We start from the raw sequence: 26,067 nt of genomic DNA, 5'->3' as shown, positions 1-26,067 counted from the left end.
CTTGGGCAGGACACAGACCCCTGATGGCTGTGCTCCCAGTATAGCACCCTATCGCTGCCTTTCAAGTCTGGGGGCAGAGTGAGCAACCCAGTGCAAGTTGGTAATCTGGTGCAGTGCCCTCAAGAAGTCCCCAGATCACTGCCCACACCAGTGTTTGAGTTTCTGGAGGGGAGGAGCTCTCTGACAGTTCAGATACCAGTGGTTTGTCACAGGGGAAAGAGGAGCCCAAACACTCCCACCTACCCTTTTGACTAGATACCAAGTCCCTTGGGGTTCCTAGCAGATCTCTGCCAGCCTCTTGCTTCCGTCCTTTTCTGTGCCCCAGCTGCTTCTCATGAGTTCTCTACTAGCCTCCAGCATTCTCTGCTTGTTAGTCTATTCACGTTTTGGTTATTCACTTGTAACTCTGGTTCTTCTTTCTAAAGAGAACTGGCATTGGACACCTCTAGTCATTCATCTTGAACCCTCTCCCCAAGAATAGTATTTGTGCATACACACCACATTTCCCTTATCCATTTGTCTGTTGATGGATATTTAGGTTGATTCCATATCTTAGCTCTTGTGAGTTGTGTTGCAATAAATGTGGGAGTACAGATAACTCTTCAACATACTGATTTTATTTCTTTTGGAGCCAGCAGTGGGATTGCTGTGTCTGATTTTTTTCATTGTGATAAAATATACACAACTTAAAATTTACCATTTAAGTGTACAGTTCAGTGGCATTAAGTACATTTATAATATTGTGCAGCTGTCTCCACTGTTCATTTCTACAACCTTCTCATTGTCTGAAACAGAAGCTCTGTATCTAGTAACAATAATCTTTTCCCATCTTCCCAGCCCCTGGTAACATCTATTCTACTTTCTGTCTCTATGAATTTGCCTATTCTCGGTAGCTCATATAAGTGGAATCACACAATATTTGTCCTTTTGTGTGTGGATTATTGGCACTAAGCATGATGTTTTCAAAGTCCACCATTGTAACATGTATCAGAATCTCATTCATTTTTACGGCTGATAAAATTCCATAGTGTGTATATACTACGTTTGGTTCATCCAATTGTTTGTTGATGGACATTTGGGTTATTTCTGCCTTTTAGCTATTGTGGATAATGTTGCTATGAATATTGTCCTATAAGTATCTGTTTAAGTTCCCGCTCTTAATTGTTTTAAGCATATACCTAGAAGTGGAGTTGCTGAATCATATGTAATTTTATGTTTAATTTTTTGAGGTTGCGTCAGACTTTTCTATAGCAACTGTACCACTTTCCATTCCCACAAGCAGCGTACAAGGGTTCCAGTTTCTTAATATCTTTGCCAACTGTTGTTATTTTCTGTTTTTTGTTTGTTTTTAAGTAATAGCTATCCTAGTAGGTGTAGGGTAGTATCTCATTGTGGTTCAAATCTTTAACTTTAAAATTCTTTCAATGCAAAGACTGTATCAAATAGACATTTAAATAGTTATTTTTTGACCCAGATTTTGTTTACAGTTCCTCTCTTTCTCCTCTTCTCCAAATATAAGTAGCGGCCAATTTAGTCATGGGAAAGATAACTTATTTCTTTATTCTGTAATTTATTGTAAATATATCAGGTTCAATTTGTGTAAGCACTTTGTATTTTCCTTAGTCCTATATGTGGTAATCTTATAATGGAATGAACTTATTCATATATTTATTTGAAAACTAATGTGCAAAGTATTGTCTTAAGTGCAGAGGATACAATAATAGTAAACAAGAAAAATGAAAACTGCTATTACATGAAGTGTTCTAGTTGGGGAGACACATTAAACAAATGCAATTTCAGGTGGTAATAAGGTGATGATAAATAAAAATAAAGCAGAGGAGAGGTGGTTTGTGCAGGTGCTACTGTAGGTAAGCTAGCTTTGGAGAGCTTCCCTGAGGAGCTAACATTTGACCAGAGTCTCAGTGATGTGAAGATGGAAACTATTTGAAGATCTGGGAAGAAACATTCCAGATAGAACATACACCTAGTAGAAAGGCCTTTATCAAGGAATAAGTTTGTGGTTTTCGCGGAACAGTAAAATGTGTATTTATAAACCCTAGGGAAACCACCTAAAATTAAAAAAAAAAAATATATATATATATATATATATATATAAAAAATTAGGTAGCAAATAACAGAGATAAAATTGAGTAATTTAAGAAATTATTTGATCAGACAGGAAAAAGAAAAAAGGAACAACAAGTAAGTGGATCCAATAGAAAACTCGGAAGATTATAGATTTTATTCCAGCTATCTCAGTAATTATATTAAATGTAAGTATTTTAAATATACCAATTATAAGATTGGATAAAAAGTCAAAGCATATCTACAAGAAACTTGCTTTAAATACAAAGATCTTGGTAGGTTAAAAGTAGAAGAATGCACTGGTAATGAATAACCAGAGAAGTAAATTAAGAAAAAAAAGTCCATTCACAGTAGCTTCCAAAAGAATAAAATGCATAAGAATAAATTTAACCAAGAAGGTAAAGACTTGTACTCTGAAAACTGAAATAGTGTTTACTCATCTGTCAAAATAAAGAAGTCATAAATAAATGAAAATATATCTCATATTTGTATATTGGAAGTCTTAAGGTGTCACTACTACCCAAAATCACCTACAGATTCAATCCTATCAAACCTATCAAAATTCCCATGGACTTTTGCAGAAATGCAAAAGCTGATCTTAAAATTCACATGGAATTGCAAGTGGCCTTGAATAGCCAAACAATCTTGTAAAAAAAGAACAAAGTTGGAGGACTCGAGTATACTTTCTGATTTGAAAATTTAATACAAAGGTAGGGTAGTCAAAATAGTACTGGCATAAGGATAGACACATGGATTAATGGAATAGACTTGAGAGTCCAGAAATAAACCCATATATCTATGACCAGTTGGTTTTCCACAAGGATGCTAAGAACATTCAATGAGGAACGAATAGTCTCTTCAACAAATGATGCTGGGAATACTGGATATTCTCCTGCTAAAGAATGAAATTAGACTCCTAAGACATAACTGTATACAAAATTTAACTAAAAATATTCTGTAGATTTTACAGTTTTGTTCTGTTTTAGGCAGGGTCTTTCTCTGTCACCAGGCTGGAGTGTAATGGCACAATCAGCTCACGGCAGCCTTAACCTCCAGGGCTCAAATGATCCTCTCACCTCAGCCTCCCAAGTAGCTGGGACTACAGGCACATGCCACCATGTCCAGCTAATTTTCATATTTTTTAATAGAGATGGGGTTTTGCCATGTTGCCCAGGCTGGCCTCAAGCTGAACTCAAGCGATCTGCCTGCCTCAGCCTCTCAAAGTGCTGAGATTACAAGCATGAGTCACTGTGCCCAGCCAACTTTATGATTTAAAAATAACATTTTTATGTTTTTAAAGCCATAAAACCCTGAGAAGAATACGTAGAGATAAATCTTTATGACCTTGGATTTGTCAGTGTTTTTAGATATTGGTTCTTAGGCACCAAAGACATGAGTAACAAAAGAGAAGATAAATTGGACTTCATCTAAATGAAAGCTTTTTGTGCATCAAAAGAGATTATTAAGAAAGTGAAAAGGCAACCTGTAGAATGATAGAAAATATTTGCAAGTTTTGTAGCTGATAAGGATCTGCCATCCAAAATATATCATGAACTCTTACAACTCAACAACAAAAAGACAACCCAGTTATAAAATAGGCAAAAGACTTGAGTGGACTTTTCTCCAAAGAAGATATGCAGATGGCCAAAAAACAAATGAAAAGCTGCTGAACATCATTTTTCATGAGGGAAATGCAGAGCAAAACCATGATGAGGTGCCTCTTCACATCCTTTATAATGGATGGCTATAATTTTTTAAAAAACATGTTGGCAATGAGGTGGAAAAGTTGAAACCCTCATACATTTTTTCGTAGGAATATAAAATGAAATATAAAGCTGCTGTGGAAAACTGTTTGGCAGTTCCTCAAAAAAGTTAAGCATAGATTCATTTCATAGGTATGTGCCCCAAATAAGAGAATGCTTGTACTCAAACAAGTATGTGTATACATGTTTGTAGCAGCAGCATTCACAGAAAAGTGGACCAACGCAAAAGTCCCTCAATGAGTGAACGGATAAACAAATTGTCGTATACACACAATGGAATATTATTCAGCCATAAAAAGGAATGAAGTACTAATATATGGTATAAAGTAGATGAACTTCCAGAACCTTAAGCTAAGTGAAAAAAGCCAGACCCAAAATATCACATATTATATTATTCCATTTATAGGAAATATCTGGAATAGATAAATCTAAAGAGAACAGAACACAGATTAGTGGTTTCCAGAAGGTGGTGGTGGGGGGGAGGGGAAGGATAAGAACTGCTTAATAGGTAAGGGGTTTTACTTTAGAATGATTGGAACTAGATATGGATGGTCATACAACATTCTTAATGTACCATAAGACACTGAATTGTTCACTTCATTTTAAAAATTATTTTATTTTATTTTATTTTTAACAGGTCTTTACCAAGACCAGTTTTATTTAAAATACACTTGGAATAGATGACTATTAATCTAAGCATTTTCCTATCACTTTTAAAATTTTATACTATGTACTTTGTATTACATAGTACAGTACTTAGTTTCAGGAAAAGACATGTAAAATTTGCCATTTTAACCACCTTAAAGTGTACCATTCAGTGACATTTATTATAGTATATTTACAACATTGTGCAACCATCACCACTAATTTATCAAAATTTAAAAAAAAATTTTCAGCCAGATTTAGCAGTGAGGGGCTATATACCAACTTTAATGACACTAATGTTAATAAGTTCTGATAACCCACTACCATCGGACCAGCCGTAATTCATCCTATTTTCATCATCCTAAAAGGAATCCCCATGCGCATTAAGTGGTCACTCCCTCTTCACCCATCTCCCTAGTTCCTGATAACTACTAATTGGCTTTGTCACTATGGATTTGCCTATTTTGGGTATTTCATATAAATGGAATCATGTGGCTGGCTTCTTCCACTTAGCATGTTTTTAGGGTTCACTCACATTTATTCAGTATGTATCAGTGCCTCATTCCTTTTCATGGCTGAATATTCCATTATATGGATGTATTTTACTTATCCATTCATCAGCTGATAGACATTTGGTTGTTTCTACCTTTTGGCTTTTGTAAGTAGTGCTTCTATGAATACTTGTATACAGGTTTTTGTTTGAATACCTATTTCTAGTTCTTTTGGGTGATATAGACTAGATGATGAATCAACTAAAAACGTGGTAGCAGCTCTACCTCTTTAGCTTTTGTGGGCCTCATTTCACTTTACAGAAGGTAGCATATGTATAACTTAGTGATTCTCAAACAGTATGCACAAAAATCACCTGGGAAGCCTTTTTAAAGACACAGATTGCTGAGTCTCGTGTCCAAAGAGTCCAATTCAGTAGGTCTGGAACCTAGGGATTTTTATTTTTTAAACGAACACTGATTCTGATGTAGGCAGTCTTCCCACACTTGAACTTTGGTAACTGACTGCTCTTTCTCAATGGAAATCAAACAGGCAAAGGGCACTAAAAAAAGTAAAATGTCGCTTTCCTAATTATCAACTTTCAAAAAACCCTGAAACTTGGACGATAGATATTATGGTACAATATATTTGCTAGGGGAAAAACTGTCTATAGTAGCACCACCTTCTTCCTTTGAATGGGAAAAGTTTGACCAAGAAGCAACATAAAGTATTAGCAGCAAAATACTCTTGAACCAGCTATCATCCCTAAGACTCCCACTATAAACATGTTAGCAACAGTGATAAACGCTGCCTTACAGCAACTTTTGGCTGTAAAAATCTAGTCAATTCAGTCTACTTTTTGATATTTGGTTTTTAATAATCTTGTTCAGGTAAGAAACTAGCTGCTAGTTGGACCGAACCTGTTCTGAAAAGACATGGAAGATTCATTATAAGCACACAATTGCTTAATGTGAGACTTACTGAAAAATAAAAATCACATTACCTCCCAGCTTAAGGCTTCATTTCTTAAAAAGCTGACGTGATTTATTTTTAGAACCAACCACCAGGAAGGTGATTCTGATTTGAAGTATTCTAACTGATGTTAGACCTTAAAAACACAAGACTGTCTTGAGTATTAACTGTCTTTAATTAATCATATTTTATAGAAGCTCAAAACACCCAAATATTTGTCCTTTATGTGAATAAACAAAGCCCTGTGAATTACAATATGCAGAACACTATATAAAAGAATTCCCATAAAAATTACATTGGGATATTTTCATCAGTGGAGCAACTGCTGTAGCTTTCTCTGAATTGGACAGCATCTGTCTGAATGCACATTCTTCTTTGTGATAATCCAAACTTAGTGTAAGTACAGATCACAGAAGAAATTAAAGTTTTCATCTTCAATGAAATGACCTTGGAAATAACGTACATTTCCATGACACCAATACTACAGTTTTCGGAGTCACAGTAAGATACACAGAATTACATCTGTAATTAATAAGAATGCCAACATGTCAAGCAGTAATTTGTTACATGGCAAACAAAATCAAGAAAGCAACCATCAAACAAAAGAGACCCATAGCTTCAGACAAGGCAAATCCCAGGATAGCATATGAGAACAGCTGCTGCTTCAGTGAAGGGTTTCTGGCACAACCAATGATGAGGCTGCCAAAGACTGTTCCAATACCAGCACCAGAACCAGCCACTCCTACTGTTGCAGCACCTGCACCAGTAAATTCGGCAGCAGTATCAATGTCTCTGCTGATTACACTGGTCTGAAACTCCTTTTGGATTAGCTGAGACACACCATTCTGGGCCCCATTAAATACTGTAGAGCCCTCTCCAGTCCTAGCCTCTGGTCGAGATAACATTGATGCAGAAATTGGTCTGTATGCAACTCTGGATCCAGCTCGGATCAGAGCGGGAGTGCAGGCGAGCTTGGCGCAGGCGAACATCTTACACTCTTCGGGACCACGCGACTGGAGATATTGGGTGACAGGCGACGTGGGCTCCTCTCCTGCTTCCTCTCTTCCCGTGAGGTGGCGGCGGCACCGGCGGTGGCAAAGGTCGAAGTAATGGGACTCTATTTTTTTATTTTTATTTTTTTTTGAGACAGAGTCTCACTCTGTCACCCAGGATGGAGTGCAGTGGTGCGATCTCTGCTCACTGCAAACTCCACCTCTTGGGTTCATGCCATTCTCCTGCCTCAGCCTCCCAAGTAGCTGGGACTACAGGCGACTACCACCACACCCGGCTAATTTTTTTTTTTTTTTTTTTTAGTAGTAGAGACGGGGTTTCACCATGTTAGCCAGGATGGTCTAGATCTCCTGACCTCATAATCTGCCCGCCTCAGCCTCCCAAAGTGCTGGGATTACAGGCGTGAGCCACCGTGCCCGGCCACTTTAAAATGGTTATTTGAGGCCAGGCATGGTGGCTCATGCCTGTAATCCCAGCACTCTGGAAGGCTGAGATGGGCGGATCACTTGAGGCCAGGAGTTTGAGACCAGCTTGGCCAACATGGTGAAACCCCATCTCTACTAAAAATACGAAACTTAGCTGGGCATGGTGGTGCACACCTGTAATCCCAGCTACTTGGGAGGCTGAGGCATGAGAATCTCTTGAACCTGGGAGGTGAAGTTTGCAGTGAGCTGAGATTGTGCCACTGCACTCCAGCCTGGGCGACAGGGAGAAATTCTATACCCCCTGTCCCCCACAAAAAAGGTTATTTGACCCCCTGCCTCTCCTCCATGCACCCTTCCTGCCCCCTTCACCTTCCCTCTTGCTAGGTGACCAGGAAGGAAGAAGCAATTTAGTCAGGATGGCTAAAGGTGACCCCAAGAAACCGGAGGAAAAGGTGTTTGTTTATGTCTTCTTTTTGCAGACATGCAGAGAAGAACATAAGAAAAACCCAGAGGTCTCTGTCAGTTTTGCAGAATTTTCCAACAAGTGCTCTGAGAGGTGGAAGATAATGTCTGGCAAAGAGAACCCTACATGTGATGAAATGACAAAGGCATATAAAGTATGCTATGCTTGGAAGATGAAGGATTGTGAACCAGTTAAGTGAGGCAAGGACCTTCATGTCTCCAAAAGGCCACCATCTGGATTCTTCCTGTACTGTTCAGAATTTCACCCCAAGATCAAATCCATAAACCCTGGCATCTTTATTAGAGAGATGTAGCAAAAAAACTGGGTGAGATGTGGGATAACTTAAGTGTCAGTGAAAAGCAGCCTTGCATCACTAAGGCAGTGAAGCTGAGGGAGAAATACGAGAAGGGTGTTGCTGACTTTTAAGTCTAACAGCAAGTCTGGTGCAATGGGTCCTGTTAAAGTTCCCTGTAAGTTCCCTGGAAAAAGGTGGAAGAAGAAGTCAAAGAAGATGTGAAGAAGAAGAGGAGGAGGAAGAGGAAGAAGAAGGTGATGATGAATAAAAAACTGTTTATCTGTCTCCTTGCGAATACCTTAGAAAGTAGGGGAGGGCCATAATTGACACATCTGTTGTTTGAGAAATGTCTGTTGCCCTCATTAGGTTTAATTACAGAATTCGATCACAATCATATTATAGTCTCTCAGAGTGCTCTAAAAATTGACAGTGGTTTACCTGAAGTGGTCATATGTGTCTGGAACACTCTGAAATTGTATCAAAGTTGTACATATTTCCAAACATTCCAAAAATGAAAAGATAATCTCGTATTTTCCTCACTCTATGCACTTTGCCGTTGGTGTGACAAAGCATTTAAAGATATTTCTGGCATTTTAAAAAACATTTGTAAGGTGGTATTAACTATATGGTTATTGGCTAGAAATCCTGTTATCAACTGTACATATATATAGTTTATGAAAAGAACGAAACAACCAAGACAAACTCTTGGTGCTTGTTTCTTGGCACTGAGCCTGTGGGGGACAACGCCTTTTGGAGGGGTCGTAGTGCACTGTGAGGCTAGTCCTGTTTCCCCTGCAATGTTCATCCAAATTTTAGCTTCAGCTTGTCTTGTTTCTACATACGGTAATGTAACACTCTGCTACCATTCTTAGCTGTGGACAAAGAGGGGTCAGCTGGCCTGGAAGTGTTTGGATTTTTTTAGTTAAGTGCATTGTCTAAACTTTCTGAACAAGCTGTAGAACTATTGTCAGCAAAGTAAAGAGCCAGTGCATCAATGAAAGTTCAAGAAAGAACCTTCTGTACTTAAATGTGATTTTCAGTGTTCTGGGGTTTTTTTTGTATGTTTAGAATGTTGAAATGTTTTTGAAGTGAAATAGTATTAAAATGATTTTAGAATTTTGCTTCAATAAATGGTTTTCAAAAAGACTAAATAAATGATAATATAAAGCTCAAAGAAACATAACACATTTTTGAGTGATTGCGGTAGAAGATGAGTTTATGGGGGAACATGTAAAGTCTCAGTGCTAGAACCCATTGGTGAGGGTCAGGGTAGAACCAGCAACAAGTGATCTGCCTTGCAGGAGGAGCCTGGGAGGATTAGGAGATTCACTCAGGGCTGGGGTTGGGCAAGTCTTGATCAGAGTTGTGGTTGCCTTGAGACTTATAAAGGAGAATGCAATGTGAAGTGAAGCAGAGCAGGTTGGGTGGCAGCAAGAGAAGTGAGTTGCAACAGATTATCAGATCAATGGCCTATAGCCCAAAGGCAAGGGGATTAAGACGTAAGAGACATTAATTTGGAATATCAGTGTTTACTGATATTCCAGTAATGGGAGAACAGCTTGGACAAGGATGAATATGGGGGCTATTACCCACAGCTAAGATTTGATATGATTTGGGGATGTGATGTTTGGATAGGATAGCTCAATTTAATGTGTCAGAGTAGGGCAGACATAAGGTCTTCATGTCCCTCTACTTAGAAATAAGGTTGGTCCCAAAATATCAGTGAATCTGAGCCTGTAGGTAGGGGCGAAGTAGTCTCAGTTACAAAAATTAGAAATTACAGAGGCCAAAGTAGGTTGCTCTGTAGCTATTGGAAACATGTAGAGCTTGATAGCTAATGATAGTGACTTTCCCCCACAGTCAGTTTCTAGGAGTGAAGGATCAAGATGGTCTGCCTGTAATTATTGGACATAATATTTTAATTACAACTGGAAAAAAGTTAAAAGGATGAAAAAGATAAAATATGGAAATCTAAGCAAAAGAAAGCCTGGAGTGTCTGCATGAAGATCATAGACAAGGTAGACTTCAGAACAAGGAATAGCACCAAGAGTAAAGAGGACTATCTAAAATGATAGTTCACCAAGAAGACATTACAATCTTAAATAAGATTGTTATGGAGTGTGTTTAGGAGTGTGTGTCACCTAAGGTGTGTATGCTAGCAGGAACATTAACCTGAACTGATAGAACTGAAAGGTAGAGTGAACAAGTTCAAATCTTTGACGTCCCTGTCTCAGTAATTGATGAAGCAAGTAGGTAGCAGAAGACCTGAACAGTACTGTCATCCAGCCTGCCCTGATAGGTATTTATGGAACACTGTACCTCATAACAGCAGAATACATATTCTTTTCAAGCATACATGGAAGATTTATGAAGATAGAACATATTCTGGGCCTTAAAAGAAACTTTATCAAATTTGAAATAATAGAAATCATACAAAGGATCTTCTCTGACTCTAATAGCATTCAACTAGGAATTAATAATAGGTATCTGGAAAATCCCCTAATATTTGGAAATTAAACAATACGTTTTTACCCATGGGTCAAAGAGGAAGTCTAAAAGGAAATTAGAACATACTTTAACTAAGTAAAAATGAAGACACAATATCTAAAAATTTGTGGGACCCATCTAATGCAGTGCTTAGTGGAAAATGTATTAAATGCTTATAATATTAAGTGGAAAATGTATTAAGTGCTTATTAGGCAAGTCAGTAAGTCTCAAACCAATAATCTAAGCTTCCGCCTTAAGAAACTAGACATATAAAGCAGATTCAAGCTAACCAAGCAGAATGGACAAATAATAAAAAGAGCAGAAATCAGTTAAATTGAAAACAAAAGTAGAGAAAATTTGTGAAACCAAAAGCTGGTTTCTTGAAATGATCAATAAAGTTGACAAATCTCTGTCCAGACTGATGAAAGAAACAACCAATGTCAGGAATGACATTAACTTTTTACAGGTGTGGCCTAGTTGTCTTATTTCATATTCTAGATTTGTCTAATTCCTTCCTCATGGTGTCATTGTATTTCTTACAAACTACACTGAGACGTTTAGATTACAGATGATGTTGTAAACTTCTTTTTGCTTTAAATCAGGAAGGCACATGATATAAATTGTGCCCACTATTAGTGATGCTGAGTTTGGTTTCAATGCTAGGTTTGGTTATCTCAGACTCTTTCCCTCGTAAAAGCTATGATTTCATGTTTGCCACTATTAAGTGATATGTTTGAAATATTTTTTACTATATAACTATCTTGTTCTCCATCCACCTTTTACCGAATGCTTTTACCCTCCATGGATGATCCTTATGGAATCAGTTATTACATTAGGTTTCCAAAATGGTGATTTTCATATTCTCTCATTTTTCTACATTTATTAGCTATAAACAAGAACCTTTCTCTTTTTTTGCTTTTAATATCTCTGGCTTCCTCTGACTCACTATGAACTCTTTTATGTTACTCCAGATTTATTGACTGTTGTTCAATATTTCATATAATTCTTAATAGTTTCAATGCTATTGGTACAGTGATATGCTGTATAGTTATCTTATGATAGTATATTAAACTTCGGAGCAGCAGTTTTTAAAAGGTAAAGTTTATTTTTAACTAATTTTGAGTATTGGCTTTGTTTAATAAGTGTTTCTGCAGTTCCAGTTATAGAATGATTGTCTTTAGTAGGTCACTGCTTCCATTTTACGCTGGCACTTGATAGTTGGAACCTACTATTGTTAGTTTTCAAAAATAATTGAAGGCCGGGCACAGTGACTCATGCCTGTAACCATAGCACTTTGGGAGACAAGACGGGAGGATTGCTTGAGACCAGAAGTTCAAGACCAGTGACATAGCAGGACCCTGTCTCTACAAGAAATAAAAAAAAATTAGCCAAGCATGGTGGGACATGCCTATAAGTCCTAGCTACTGGGGAAGCTGAGGTGGGAGGCTCGCTTGAGTGATCATTGATGTGCCACTGCACTCCAGATTGGGTGACAGAGCAAGACCCTATCTCTTAAAAAAAACAAAATTGAGTTAATTTATTATTGAATTTGTATTTAGTGCACTAAATAAATTAAGTAAATGAGTTAAGCATAAGATCAAACTGAGCATATAGATTAAACTGTCTAAGTATTTTACATGCTCCAATGAGTTTTTGCAAGAAGCCCCTAGACGTAGAAATCCTCTAGTGATATTTCATACAGTTGCACATCTGACTCTTCCTAATGTGGGGTGTAACAAATGTGTTTATGTTGGACAACTTTTCCTGATGAGACCAACTCTCTGAGTCTAGCTTAATCCCTTTAAAAGCTTTGTGACTCACCTGTGACTGCCTGTCATTCAGGTATTTTTATTATGCAGTTTTATCCAGCTGTTCTTGGTCTTACCATTCAGGTATTTTTATTTTGCTGTTTAGTTCAGCATAAATAAGGAGGAATTTGAGTTAAAAGCTGCTGAATGCTGAAATGACTGCCATTTGAAGTTATTGGGACCTTCATACTAGGAAGTACTTAGTGGAAGACTAGACAGGATTTCTTCTCGTCTTCCCTCCCTTTTCTGTAATTCTAGAGAGAACATCAAAGAATTATGTAGGCTTTTTAAGAACCAAAGATTTGATATGAGGAATATAAACTCATCTTACCTGGATTAAACACATGAATAAATGTTAATAAAATAAAAACTACCTGTTTATCAGTGAAGTTGTGAATTCTTCTATATAATGTATTTTAGAAAATCTTTGTACAGCAGCATTTAGGAATTATCCACACCTGATATACCTGGTGGGTTTGTTTTTCTTTTTTTTTTCTTTTTAAAAAATTTATTGATTTTTTAATTATACTTTAAGTTCTAGGGTACATGTGTACAACGTGCAAGTTTGTTACGTATGTATACATGTGCCATGTTAGTGTGCTACACCCATTAGCTCATCATTTACATTAGGCATTTCTCCTAATGCCATCCCTCCCCTGTCCCCCTACCCCACGACAGGCCCCAGTGTGTGATGTTCCCCTTCCTGTGTCCAAGTGTTCTCATTGTTCAATTCCCACCAATGAGCGAGAACATGCAGTGTTTGGTTTTCTGTTCTTGCAATAGTTTGCTGAGAATGATGGTTTCCAGCTGCATCCATGTGCCTACAAAGGACATGAACTCATCCCTTTTTATGGCTGCATAGTATTCCATGGTGTATATGTGCCACATTTTCTTAATCCAGTCTATCACTGATGGACATTTGGGTTGGTTCCAAGTCTTTGCTATTGTGAATAGTGCTGCAATAAACATAAATGTGCATGTGTCTTTATAGCAGCATGATTTATAATCCTTTGGGTATATACCCAGTAATGGGATTGCTGGGTCAAATGGTATTTCTAGTTCTAGATCCTTGAGGAATCGCCACACTGTCTTCCACAATGGTTGAACTAGTTTACAGTCCCACCAACAGTGTAAAAGCGTTCCTATTTCTCTACATCCTCTCCAGCAGCTGTTGTTTCCTGACTTTTTAATGATCACCATTCTAACTGGTGTGAGATGCTATCTCATTGCAGTTTTGATTTGCATTTCTCTGATGGCGAGTGATGATGAGCATTTTTTCATGTGTCTGTTGGCTGCATAAATGTCTTCTTTTGGAAAGTGTCTGTTCATATCCTTTGCCCACTTTTTTTTTTTTTTTGAGACGGAGTCTTGCTCTGTCGCCCAGGCTGGAGTGCAGTGGCTGGATCTCAGCTCATTGCAAGCTCCGCCTCCCGGGTTCACGCCATTCTCCTGCCTCAGCCTCCCGAGTAGCTGGGACTACAGGCGCCTGCCACCTCGCCAGGCTAGTTTTTTTGTATTTTTTAGTAGAGACGGGGTTTCACTGTGTTAGCCAGGATGGTCTCAATCTCCTGACCTCGTTATCCGCCCATCTCGGCCTCCCAAAGCGCTGAGATTACAGGCTGGAGCCACCGTGCCCGGCCATTTGCCCACTTTTTGATGGGGTTGTTTGTTTTTTTCTTGTAAATTTATTTGAGTTCTTTGTAGGTTCTGGATATTAGCCCTTTGTCAGATGAGTAGATTGCAAAAATTTTCTCCCATTCTGTAGGTTGCCTGTTCACTCTGATGGTAGTTTCTTTTGCTGTGCAGAAGCTCTTTAATTTAATTAGATCCCATTTGTCAATTTTGGCTTTTGTTGCCATTGCTTTTGGTGTTTTAGACATGAAGTCCTTGCCCATGCCTATGTCCTGAATGGTATTGCCTAGGTTTTCTTCTAGAATTTTTATGGTTTTAGGTCTAACATTTAAGTCTCTAATCCATCTTGAATTAATCTTCATATAAGGATCCAGTTTCAGCTTTCTACATATGGCTAGCCAGTTTTCCCAGGGAATCCTTTCCCCATTTCTTTTTTCTCTCAGATTTGTCAAAGATCAGATGGTTATAGATGTATGGTATTATTTCTGAAGGCCCTGTTCTGTTCCATTGGTCTATATCTCTGTTTTGGTACCAGTACCATGCTGTTTTGGTTACTGTAGCCTTGTAGTATAGTTTGAAGTCAGGTAGTGTGATGCCTCCAGCTTTGTTCTTTTTGCTTAGAATTGTCTTGGCAATGCAGGCTCTTTTTTGGTTCCATATGAACTTTAAAGTAGTTTTTACCAATTCTGTGAAGAAAGTCATTGGTAGTTTAATGAGGATGGCATCGAATCTATAAATTAACTTGGGCAGTATGGCCATTTTTATGATACTGATTCTTCCTATCCATGAGCATGGAATGTTCTTCCATTTGTTTGTGTCCTCTTTCATTTCATTGAGCAGTGGTTTGTGGTTCTCCTTGAAGAGGTCCTTCAACTTTGTAGGTTGGATTCCTAGGTATTTTATTCTTTTTGAAGCAATTGTGAATGGGAATTCACTCATGATTTGGCTCTCTGTTTGTCTGTTATTGGTGTATAAGAATGCTTGTGATTTTTGTACATTGATATCCTGAGACTTTGCTGAAGTTATCAACTTAAGGAGATTTTGGGCTGAGATGATAGGGTTTTCTAAATATGCAATCATGTCATCTGCAAACAGGGACAATTTCACTTCCTCTTTTCCTGATTGGATACCCTTTATTTCTTTCTCCTGCCTGATTGCCCTGGCCAGAACTTCCAACACTATGTTGAATAGGAGTGATGAGAGAGGGCATCCCTGTCTTGTACCAGTTTTCAAAGGGAATGCGTCCAGTTTTTGCCCATTCTGTATGATATTGGCTGTGGGTTTGTCATAAATAGTTCTTATTATTTTGAGATACGTTCCATCAATACCGAATTTATTGAGAGTTTTTAGCATGAAGGGCTGTTGAATTTTGTTGAAGGCCTTTTCTGCATCTATTGAGATAATCATGTGGTTTTATCATTGGTTCTGTTTCATTGGTTCTGTTTATGTGATGGATTATGTTTATTGATTTGCGTATGTTGAACCAGCCTTGCATCCCAGGGGTGAAGCCCACTTGATCATGGTGGATAAACTTTTTGATGTGCTGCTGGATTCGGTTTGCCAGTATTTTATTGAGGATTTTTGCATCGATGTTCATCAGGGATATTGGTCTAAAATTCTCTTTTTTTGTTGTATCTCTGCCAGGCTTTGGTATCAGGATGATGTTGCCCTCATAAAATGAGTTTGGGAGGATTCCCTCTTTTTCTGTTGATTGGAATAGTTTCACAAGAAATGGTACCAGCTCCTCCTTGTACCTCTGGTAGAATTCAGCTGTGAATCCATCTGGTCCTGGACTTTTTGTGGTTGGTAGGCTATTAATTATTGCCTCAATTTCAGAGCCTGTTATTCGCCTATTCAGGGATTCAACTACTTCCTGGTTTAGTCTTGGGAGAGTGTATGTGTCCAGGAATTTATCCATTTCTTCTAGATTTTCTAGTTTATTTGCATGGAGGTGTTTATAGTATTCTCTATAAATATAGTTTATAGAGAATGGTAGTTTGTATTTCTGTGGGGTCGGTGGTGATATCCCCTTTATCATTTTTTATTGCATCTGTTTGATTCTTCTCTCTTTTCTCCTTTATTAGTCTTGCTAGTTGTCTACCAATTTTGTTGATCTTTTCAAAAACCCAGCTCCTGGATTCATTGATTTTTTTTAAGGGTTTTTTGTGTCTTCTTCAGTTCTGCTCTGATCTTAGTTATTTCCTGCCTTCTGCTAGCTTTTGAATGTGTTTGCTCTTGCTTCTCTAGTTCTTTTATTTTTTTTTATTTTTATTTTTTACTTGAGGACATATTTTTTTTTTAAATTTTTATTTTTTAATTTTAATTTTTTTTTTAGCTATTAAACTTTGGTTTCTTTTTATTATTATTATTATTATACTTTAAGTTCTAGGGTACATGTGCATAACATGCAGGTTTGTTACATATGTATACTTGTGCCATGTTGCTGTGCTGCACCCATCAACTCGTCAGCACCCATCAACTCGTCATTTACATCAGGTATAACTCCCAATGCAATCCCTCCCCCCTCCCCCCTCCCCATAATAGGCCCCGGTGTGTGATGTCCCCCTTCCCGAGTCCAAGTGATCTCATTGTTCAGTTCCCACCTATGAGTGAGAACATGCGGTGTTTGGTTTTCTGTTCTTGTGATAGTTTGCTAAGAATGATGGTTTCCAGCTGCATCAGGGTGTCGATTTTAGATCTTTCCTGGTTTCTCTTGTGGGCATTTAGTGCTATAAATTTGCATCTACACACTGCTTTAAATGTGTCCCAGAAAACTTTAAGCCAACAAAGATCAAAAGAGACAAAGAATACCATTACATAATGGTAAAGGGATCAATTCAATAAGAAGAGCTAACTATCCTAAATATGTATGTACCCAATACAGGAGCACCCAGATTCATAAAGCAAGTCCGGAGAGACCTACAAAGAGACTTAGACTCCCATACAATAATAATGGGAGACTTTAACACCCCACTGTCAACAGTAGACAGATTAACGAGACAGAAAGTTAACAAGGATATCCAGGAATTGAACTTAGCTCTGCACCAAGCGGACCTAATAGATATCTACAGAACTCTCCACCCAAAATCAACATAATATACATTCTTCTCAGCACCACATCACACTTATTCCAAAATTGACCACATAGTTGGAAGTAAAGCACTCCTCAGCAAATGTAAAAGAACAGAAATTATAACAAACTGTCTCTCAGACCACAGTGCAGTCAAACTAGAACTCAGGATTAAGAAACTTACTCAAAACCGCTCAACTACATGGAAACTGAACAACTTGCTCCTGAATGACTACTGAGTACATAACGAAAGGAAGGCAGAAATAAAGATGTTCTTTGAAACCAATGAGAACAAAGATACAACGTACAAGAATGTCTGGGTTTGTTTTTCTTTAGGAAAATGGAAGTTAGTTGTTATAGGTCTCTCTAAAAATCCAAGATAGATGACTTTATACATGTAATTTGGTAAATTCTTCAACTTTTGGTCACTATACCTATAAATGTGGACAGAGATTTTTTTCCAGAACTAATTTTGACCTCAGTCTAAAGATAAAATGTTTTATATTAGTATGTGATTGTATTTTCCTTTTAGATAATAAATGAGGGGTTTCTTTAGTGGAAATTGTTTTCTTAACATTTTCTTACATCATTAACAACAACAACAAAAAACTTACATTTACACCAATAACCAGAGGTAAATGTCTTTTTAAAGGATGTATGTAATTTCTGGATGTTGAGCACAAATCATATAAAAATTATGTATTTTTCAAAAAAAATTTTTTTTTAATGGAGTCTCGCTCTGTTGCCCAGGCTGGAGTGCAGTGGCACAATCTCAGCTCACTGCAACTTCCACGTTTTGGGTTCAAGCAAATCTCCTGCGAACTTTCACCTTTTGGGTTCAAGCGAATCTCAGCCTCCTGAGTAGCTGGGACTACACGCATGGGCCACCACGCCCGGCTAATTTTTTGTATTTTTAGTAGAGATGGGGTTTCACCGTGTTAGCCAGGATGGCCTTCATCTCCTGACCCCATGATCCACCCGCCTCAGCCTCCTAAAGTGCTGGGATTACAGGTGTGAGCCACCATGCCTGGCCTATTTTTCAACAATTTTAGTGTAGCAAATATTTAAATAGTACCACCATACTGCTTTGGTTTTTTAAAATCCTGTTTATAGCATGTGGTAGGGAGGATTACAAACATCTTTTTGGGATCATATGCTGAGGGAAAGGAAGATGTAACTTTTAATTTTTTTCTGCTGTGATTTTGTGATGTAGAAACCTATTCCAGAATACTTGCCTTGTATAACTTTTTTTCAGATGCTTTTGGATATGGTGGTCCAAATGTGCCATCTTCCCACATTGTTACAAATTTTGTTTTTGGAGCAAATTGAAACATTGTATCATTATTTTGTTTTGGGAAAATGGTTCAAGATTGCTAGGTAGGCATTTCAATTAAAAATAGATTAACCATCAGTTTTATAGAATTTTTTTTTTTTTTGCAGCATTCAACTTCCACTTCCCATGTTTAATGTAAATTATATAATACAGGGATTTTGTTGTTAAACCAAGGGTTAACTGATTCATTCAGCAGATAATATTTTGCTCACCTACCTATGAAAAGCACTGTTTGGTTCTGTTAACCAGGCAGTTACTGATTTACAATGGTAAATCAGTCAGGCTGTCTCTGGCATTTGCTTATATAGTATATATAGAGATAAACATTTAAAAAATTAATCACACAATTTTTTTTAAATGTTACTTTTAAGTTCTGGGATACATGTGCAGAATGTGCAAGTTTGTTACATAGGCATACCTGTGGCATGGTGGTTTGCTGCACATACTGACTCATCCTCTGAGTTCCCTCTTCTTCCCCCTCAACCCCCAATAGACCCTGGTGTGTGTCGTTCTCTTCCCTGTGTCCATGTGTTCTCATTGCTCAACTGCCACTTATGAGTGAGAACATGTGATGTTTGGTTTTCTGTTCCTGTGTCAGTTTGCTGAGAATGATGGCTTCCATGTCCCTGCAAGAGACATGATCTCATTCCTTTTTATGGCTCCATAGTATTCCATGGTGTTTATGTACCACATTTTCTTAATCCAGTCTATCATTGATGGACATTTGGGTTGATTCCAAGTCTTTTCTATTGTAAACAGTGCTGCAGTAAACATATGTATGCATGTGTCTTTTTTTTTTTTTTTGAGACAGAGTCTCGCTCTGTCGCACAGGCTGGAGTGCAGTGGTGCGATCTCAGCTCACTGCAAGCTCTGCCTCCTGGGTTCACACCGTTCTCCTGCCTCAGCTTCCCCAGCAGCTGGGACTACAGGTGCCCGCCACCATGCCCAGCTAATTTTTTTGTATTTTTAGTAGAGACAGGGTTTCACCGTGTTAGCCACAATGGTCTCTATCTCCTGACCTCGTGATCCACCCACCTCGGCCTCCCAAAGTGCTGGCAACACAGGCGTGAGCCACTGCGCCCGGCCATATGTGTCTTTATAGTAGAATGATTTATATTCTTTTGGGTATATACCCGGTAGTGGGATTGCTAGGTCAAATGGTATTTCTGGTTCTAGAACTTTGAGGAATCGCCCTACTGTCTTCCATGATGGTTGAACTAATTTACATTACCATGAACACTGTAAAAGCATTCCTGTCTGTCCACAGCCTCACCAGCATCTGTTGTTTCTCAACTTTTTAATAATTGCCATTCTGATTGGCATGAGATGGTATCTCATTGTGGGTTTGATTTGCATTTCTCTAATGATCAGTGATGTTGAGCTTTTTTTCCTATGTTTTTTGGCCATGTAAATGTCATCTTTTGAGAAGTGTCTCTTCATATCCTTTGCCCACTTTTTGATGGGGTTGTTTTTTTCTTGTAAATTTGTTTAGGTTCCTTGTAGATTCTGTGTTGCTGGAATTCAGGGACCCCGAATGGAGGGACTGGCTGAAGCCATGACAGAACATAAATTGTGAAGATTGCATGGACATTTATTAGTTCCCCAAATTATTATTTTTATAATTTCTTACGCCTGTCTTTACTGCTATCTCTGAACATAAATTGTAAAGATTTCATGGACACTTATCACTTCCCCAATCAATACCCTTGTGATTTCCTATGCCTGTCTTTAATCTCTTAATCCTGTCATCTTCATAAGCTGAGGATGAATGTTGCCTCAGGACCCTGTGATGATTGCGTTAACTGCACAAATTGTTTAACCAATATGAAATCTGTGCACCTTGAAAAAAGAACAGGATAACAGCAATGTTCAGGGAACTAGGGAGATAACCATTAGGTCTGTCTGCCTGAGAGCCAGGTGGAACAGAGGCATAGTTCTCTTCTTTCAACAGCAAATAGGAGAAATATCGCTGAATTCTTTTTCTCAGCAAGGAACATCACTGAGAAAGAGAATGAGTTCCCAAGGGGAGGTCTCAAAAATGGCTGCTTTGGGGACGTCTGTCTTTTACGGTGGTAGATAAGGGATGAAATAAGTGCCCATCTCCTGTAGCACTCCTAGACTTATTAGGACGAGGAAATTCCCACCTAATAAATTTTGGTCAGACCAGTTGTCTGCTCTCAAACCCTGTCTCCTGATAAGATGTTATCAATGACAGTGCGTGCCCGAAACTTCATTAGCATTTTTAATTTTGCACTGGTCCTGTGATCTCGCCCTGCCTCCATTTGCCTTGTGATATTTTATTACCTTGTGAAGCATGTGATCTCTGTGACCCACAACCTATTCATATGCTCCCTCCCCTTTTAAAAATCACTCATAAAAATTTGCTGGTTTTGTGGCTTGGGGGTCATCATGGAACCTGCCGACATGTGATGTCTCCCCCGGACACCCGGCTTTAAAATTTCTCTCTTTTGTACTCTTTCCCTGTATTTCTGAGACCGGCTGACACTTAGAGAAATAGAAAAGAACCTATGTGAAATAACATTGAATTATCGGGGGCTGGTTTCCCCCAATAATTCTGAATATTAGACCTTTGTCAGATGGGTAGATTGCAAAAAATTTTCTCCCATTCTGTAGGTTGCCTGTTCACTCTGATGGTAGTTTCTTTTGCTGTGCAGAAACTCTTTAATTAGATCTCATTTGTCAATTTTGGCTTTTGTTGCAATTGCTTTTGGTGTTTTCATCATGAAGTCTTTCTCCATGCCTATGTCCTGAGTAATACCTTGCCTAGGTTTTCTTCTAGGGTTTTTATGGTTTTGGGTTTTACATTTAAGTCTTTAATCCATCTTGAGTAAATTTTTATATAAGGTGTGAGGAAGGGATCCAGTTTCAGTTTGCTGCATATGGCTAGCCAGTTTTCTGAGCACCGTTTATTGAATAGGAGTTCCTTTCCCCATTGCTTTTGTCAGGTTTGTCGAAGATCAGATGGTTGTAGAAGTGTGGTGTTATTTCTGAGGTCTCTGTTTTGTTCCATTGCTCTGTATGTCTGTTTTGGTACCCGTACCATGCTGTTTTGGTTACCGTAGCCATGTATTATAGTTTAAAGTCAGGTAGCGTGATGCCTCCAGCCTTGTTCTTTTTGCTTGGTTATACAGGCTCTTCTTTGGTTCCATATGAAATTTAAAGTAGTTTTTGTCTAATTCTGTGAAGAATGTCAGTGGTAGTTTGATGGAAATAGCATTGAATCTATGAATTACTTTGGGCAGCTTGCACAATTTTTTTTTTAGAGTTGTGATAAGTGTTACAAAACAGACAAGAACAGGGTTCCATGAAATGTTTGGGTTCCTGAAAAGAACATATAAATGTCATATCTTGAAGTTAGTTAAAAGCTTAATGTATACTTAAATTCAAGCAATACTTGATTTATTTGTGTGGACAACCCTTTTTCTAATTTCAATTTTTTTCACTTAATAATATGAGAAACTTCCCCCCAATACAAATATTTACTTTTTACTGTATTACTCCTATATCCTTAAAATATTGAAGATTTTTTTTAAGCTCAAGAAACAAGCAAAAAGATTACTGAGAACTTTCTAACTTACCTTTACCTTTATAATTTTTGCAACACCAGAAAAGCACATAGGATTGAAAAGCATACTCTGCTTACTAAAAAGAATTTCTGTCAGTTTCATTGGACTGGGATTGCTGGTATCACAGAAACATTATGAGATTCATTTACATAAATTAACTTGATATAAGTATAGGGAAGTCATCTGTCATTTGTACGCTTTTAAATAAAAGCCCCCCTTGCTGAGACTGCCTGCCATCATAATTGTGGCAGTTGTCATTTGGTAAAGCAAATTGTGTATTTGTCCAAGTTACTCACTTGAATATGAAATGCACTCTTCTAGGAATTTCTTAATACAAGAACATGTGAGATCTATATGCTTAGATTTTTTTAGAAGTTTGGATTTTTAAAATATTATATCATTGATTTTTAGAACAGTATATATTAAAACAATATATTAAACTCTTCAACACCTATATGGCTTAAAGGTGAGGAACATGGGCTCTGTAATACAAACTCTCAATTAATAGCACTATCAACTGCTGTTTGACCTTGGTGTACCCTATTAGTTTCCTTATTAGTAAGGTAGTAATTGTGGTGAGGGTTAAAGGAGAATATAAAGTGCTTAACTTGTATCTGGCACATAGTAAGTGGCGAGTAGATGTTAGCTGCTGTCATAATTGTCATTTCTGTCAAACATTAAAACGTGTTTATAAAACTGTTTTTCCCCCTGTGGAAAATAGAATAAATTGAAACTACAGTGGTTAGCTTCAGGCAATTTATAGTTCACAGCAGCATCTTTTCCTTAGATGCTGTGTAATTTGCAATGTGTTAGTTGACTATCATCATGAAGACCTGATAATTAAGAGAATTATATTCTGTAAACTGTGTCAGTGGCAAAACTATTACATAATACATTTAGAATTATTTTAATCCAGAAGACTAAAATAATATGTTTTAGTGTATAAAAAGCATAAGATACATATTATCCAGAATGACTTGTTATCAGAGCATTTCAGCTCTCTGTAAATTTTATTAATAAAGATTTGTTCCCAACATTACTATAGCCTTTTGTACTTGATTGGATTAGTTGGTTTATTCCAATCAAGAGTTCCATTCTCATATGAGCCTTTGAGTTTGATGTTTTCTTGGGGATCTCCTAATATAAAGTCTTGGCAGACAAACCTGTACTACAGTTGCCAGGGCTTTAAGTTGAGGGCAAAAAAATTCTACCAGTACCCATGAAATAACTATGATCTGATTAAATAAATTATGGCACTTCTAGTTTGGATGTGGTCATTCCAAAAGAATGCCTTTTTCCTAATTGATAGAAGGTAAGTATTTGCTAAGATGATGTGTCTGTTGCAGATTCTCTTTTCGTATTGAAATATTGTTTCAATAGTATCAAAATTACTAGAAGAAATAATGTATAATGCATTGAATTAAAGTCCTCATTTGCACATCTTTTTGGGTAACTGGGGCAGGAGAGTACCATATATTAAGCATCTGGTTATTTTTAATAGTTCTAATTTGACATCTATTTTGTTCCTAACATATTAAAGAGTAAAAATAACTGTGCTTTATTCATGCTAGTTCAGTAGAAGATTGTTTTTTATGTCTTTATTTTGTAATTTTGAGTTGCCACATTTTCTTTACTACATGAATTAAATGTGAAGTAATAGACAATTTATTTTAGAAAGTATTTTATAATGAAAATTGCATATTGCTTCTGTACAGAAGCTTTTGTATGGGCACTGGCTTAAAAATGATGACTTAAGTGTTTGCATCAATATTCATGTTTTATAGAGTAGGAAAGCAAATGGGAACATGGCGTGCTTCCGGGGTTAATTTCTTCGTGCAGCATCTGCGTCTTCTCTGCTTCCAGCAGTTATTTCTATGTATATCTTTTTTTTTTTTTGTCTTTTCTTCTTGAGACAAGAGTCTTGCTCTGTTGCCTGGGCTGGAGTACAGTGGCATGATCTCGGCTCACTGCAACCTCCACCTCCTGGGCTCAAGCCATTCTCCTGCCTCACCCTCCCTAGTAACAGGGATTACAGATGTGTGCCACCATGCCCAGCTAATTTTTGTAGTTTTAGTAGAGTCAGGGTTTCACCTTGTTGGCTAGGCTGATCTTGAAGTTCTGGCCTCAAGTGATCCACCCACCTCGGCCTCCCAAAGTGCTGGGAAACCATGCATATCTTCTGAAGAAGATTTCTAAGCACAAATACAATTTTGTTATTTTGGAATTTAGATGGTTCACATTATTGTGGGTACCCTGTTTTTTTTCCATTAGATTAAAATATATTTTTGAGTAATGTTTACATGTCTTCTGTAGTACATAATAGTACTATCAAATAGCAATATATAATGTGTCACAGATGTAATTTAAAATTTTCTAATAGCCACATTAAAAGGAGTTTAAAAAAGGTAAAATTAATATTTTTATTTACCTCAGTATATTCAAAATATTATTTTAACATGTAATTGATATAAAAATCATTGAGATTTTTTTATTTCATATTAAGTCTTCAAAATCCAGTTTGTATTTTATACTTAAAACTTGTTTTAATCTTGATTAGCCACATTTCAAATGTTCAGTAGCCACAAGTGGCTAATTGCTGTCCTATTTATTGTGTGGTGTAGGTCTGTAAAGTCAGAACGAATTCTTTGTATCTGGATGGATGGACAGATAAAAGGAGATGTTTATCTTGTATGAATCAGTTTTGATCAGTGCAATAACTAGTTACCAAAGCCCAATAATGTGGTCATCTTTATAGATATCAAAGTTGGGCTTTTTTACTCATTGGAAAAGTTAATTGGAGGAGATACATTGGTAATATTGGGTAGTTGGAACTTCTCCTATTTAGTTGCCCTTAATATAACTGTATTAGGTAGTTGCATTGTTTTTACTGTATATACATGTTTATACTTCCATGAAATTTCAATGTATGTCTGTAACCTTTAGCATAAATGCAGTTCCAACTACAACGAAGATTTTGTGCTACAGCTAGAAAAGGAATTGGTCCAAGCCCGACTGAGTGAAGCTGAGTCTCAGTGTGCACTAAAAGAGATGCAGGATAAAGTCTTGGATATAGAGAAGGTAAGAAACCTACACAAATGCAGTCACTTCCAAATTAGAGGGGATATGTGATATTTGTTAAGTACTTAGTGAGCAATTTAATTGACTTGGTGTTTTTATACATTAGAAGCCTTACATATTAGTTACTAAGAGGAAAAGGAAAAAAAGATTTTTAAAATTGCCAGTTATTCCTTGTTGCCTTCATACTAATCAAAGCCCCATATTTAAGGATAAAAATGGAGATTAGAGCCCTTTTGGAGGAAAACGACCAGAATAATTTTCATAAAAAGAGTATCTAAATGTTGCAGAAGAGAAACTCGGCTGAAAGAAATTAACTGCTGTCGTCAAATATTGCAATATTTTCATGTGGAAGAGATAGAATAGGACTAATACATAGACATTTCAGGGAAAATTTCATCTGAGTGTAGTTGTTAGAACTGTCCAATCTAGAACAAGTTACCTCAGGATATGTAGGAAGTTCCTTTTAGCCTGAGTGTACTCACAGAAGCTAACTTACTTCTTTTCAAGGATATTGAAGAACATCAAAGATCAGATAAGTAATGGGAATAGAAGAACTTCAGGTTTCTTATAACTTTCAGATTTAAAAGTTCTAGATTACAAACTCTGAATCTTTTGTTTTCTCATCTGTAAATTTATTGGTGGCCTGTGCTCTGTGTCATTAGTTCCTTTTTACTCTTAGGTAATAGCTAGCTACTGAATCCAAAAACCTGATAGATAATGGACATAACAGTGTCAGGTATTTTTAACTATTTTCTTAATGAAATAGGACAAGTGTAACGAGAAACAGTAGTGGAATAATTTTGCTGGAAAGCTCCTTGCTATTTTTATATTTCTGGAAAATGTATTCTTTCTATTTGTTGAGAAAAAAAAGCCAGCAAGAGTGCTGAAAGAAATGGCTAACAGAATATTTGGTCTCTAACTTAG

General features: G+C 37.3%; 1 protein-coding gene and 1 pseudogene across 16 annotated transcripts in view; one reads left to right on the top strand and one right to left on the bottom strand.

The window, feature by feature from the left end:
• The window catches only part of EVI5 (ecotropic viral integration site 5), a 300,894-nt gene that overhangs the window by 169,199 nt on the left and 105,628 nt on the right, over positions 1-26,067 (top strand). For all 15 annotated transcript variants that reach the window (XM_021944188.2, XM_031650793.1, XM_031650781.1 and 12 more), the window contains one exon: positions 25,009-25,143. In XM_021944188.2, the coding sequence (XP_021799880.1) occupies positions 25,009-25,143 (135 nt within the window). The remainder of the gene's footprint in view (positions 1-25,008; positions 25,144-26,067) is intronic.
• LOC101008199 lies at positions 5,107-7,070 on the bottom strand (annotated as a pseudogene). Its single transcript, XR_650590.2, has one exon. The product of XR_650590.2 is annotated as an ATP synthase F(0) complex subunit C3, mitochondrial pseudogene (transcript).

The sequence above is a fragment of the Papio anubis genome, chromosome 1, assembly GCF_008728515.1.
Source record: "Papio anubis isolate 15944 chromosome 1, Panubis1.0, whole genome shotgun sequence".
Classification (NCBI taxonomy): domain Eukaryota; kingdom Metazoa; phylum Chordata; class Mammalia; order Primates; family Cercopithecidae; genus Papio; species Papio anubis.
The sequence above is the reverse complement of the archived record's forward strand: the minus strand, read 5'-3'. Positions and strand labels throughout refer to the sequence as shown.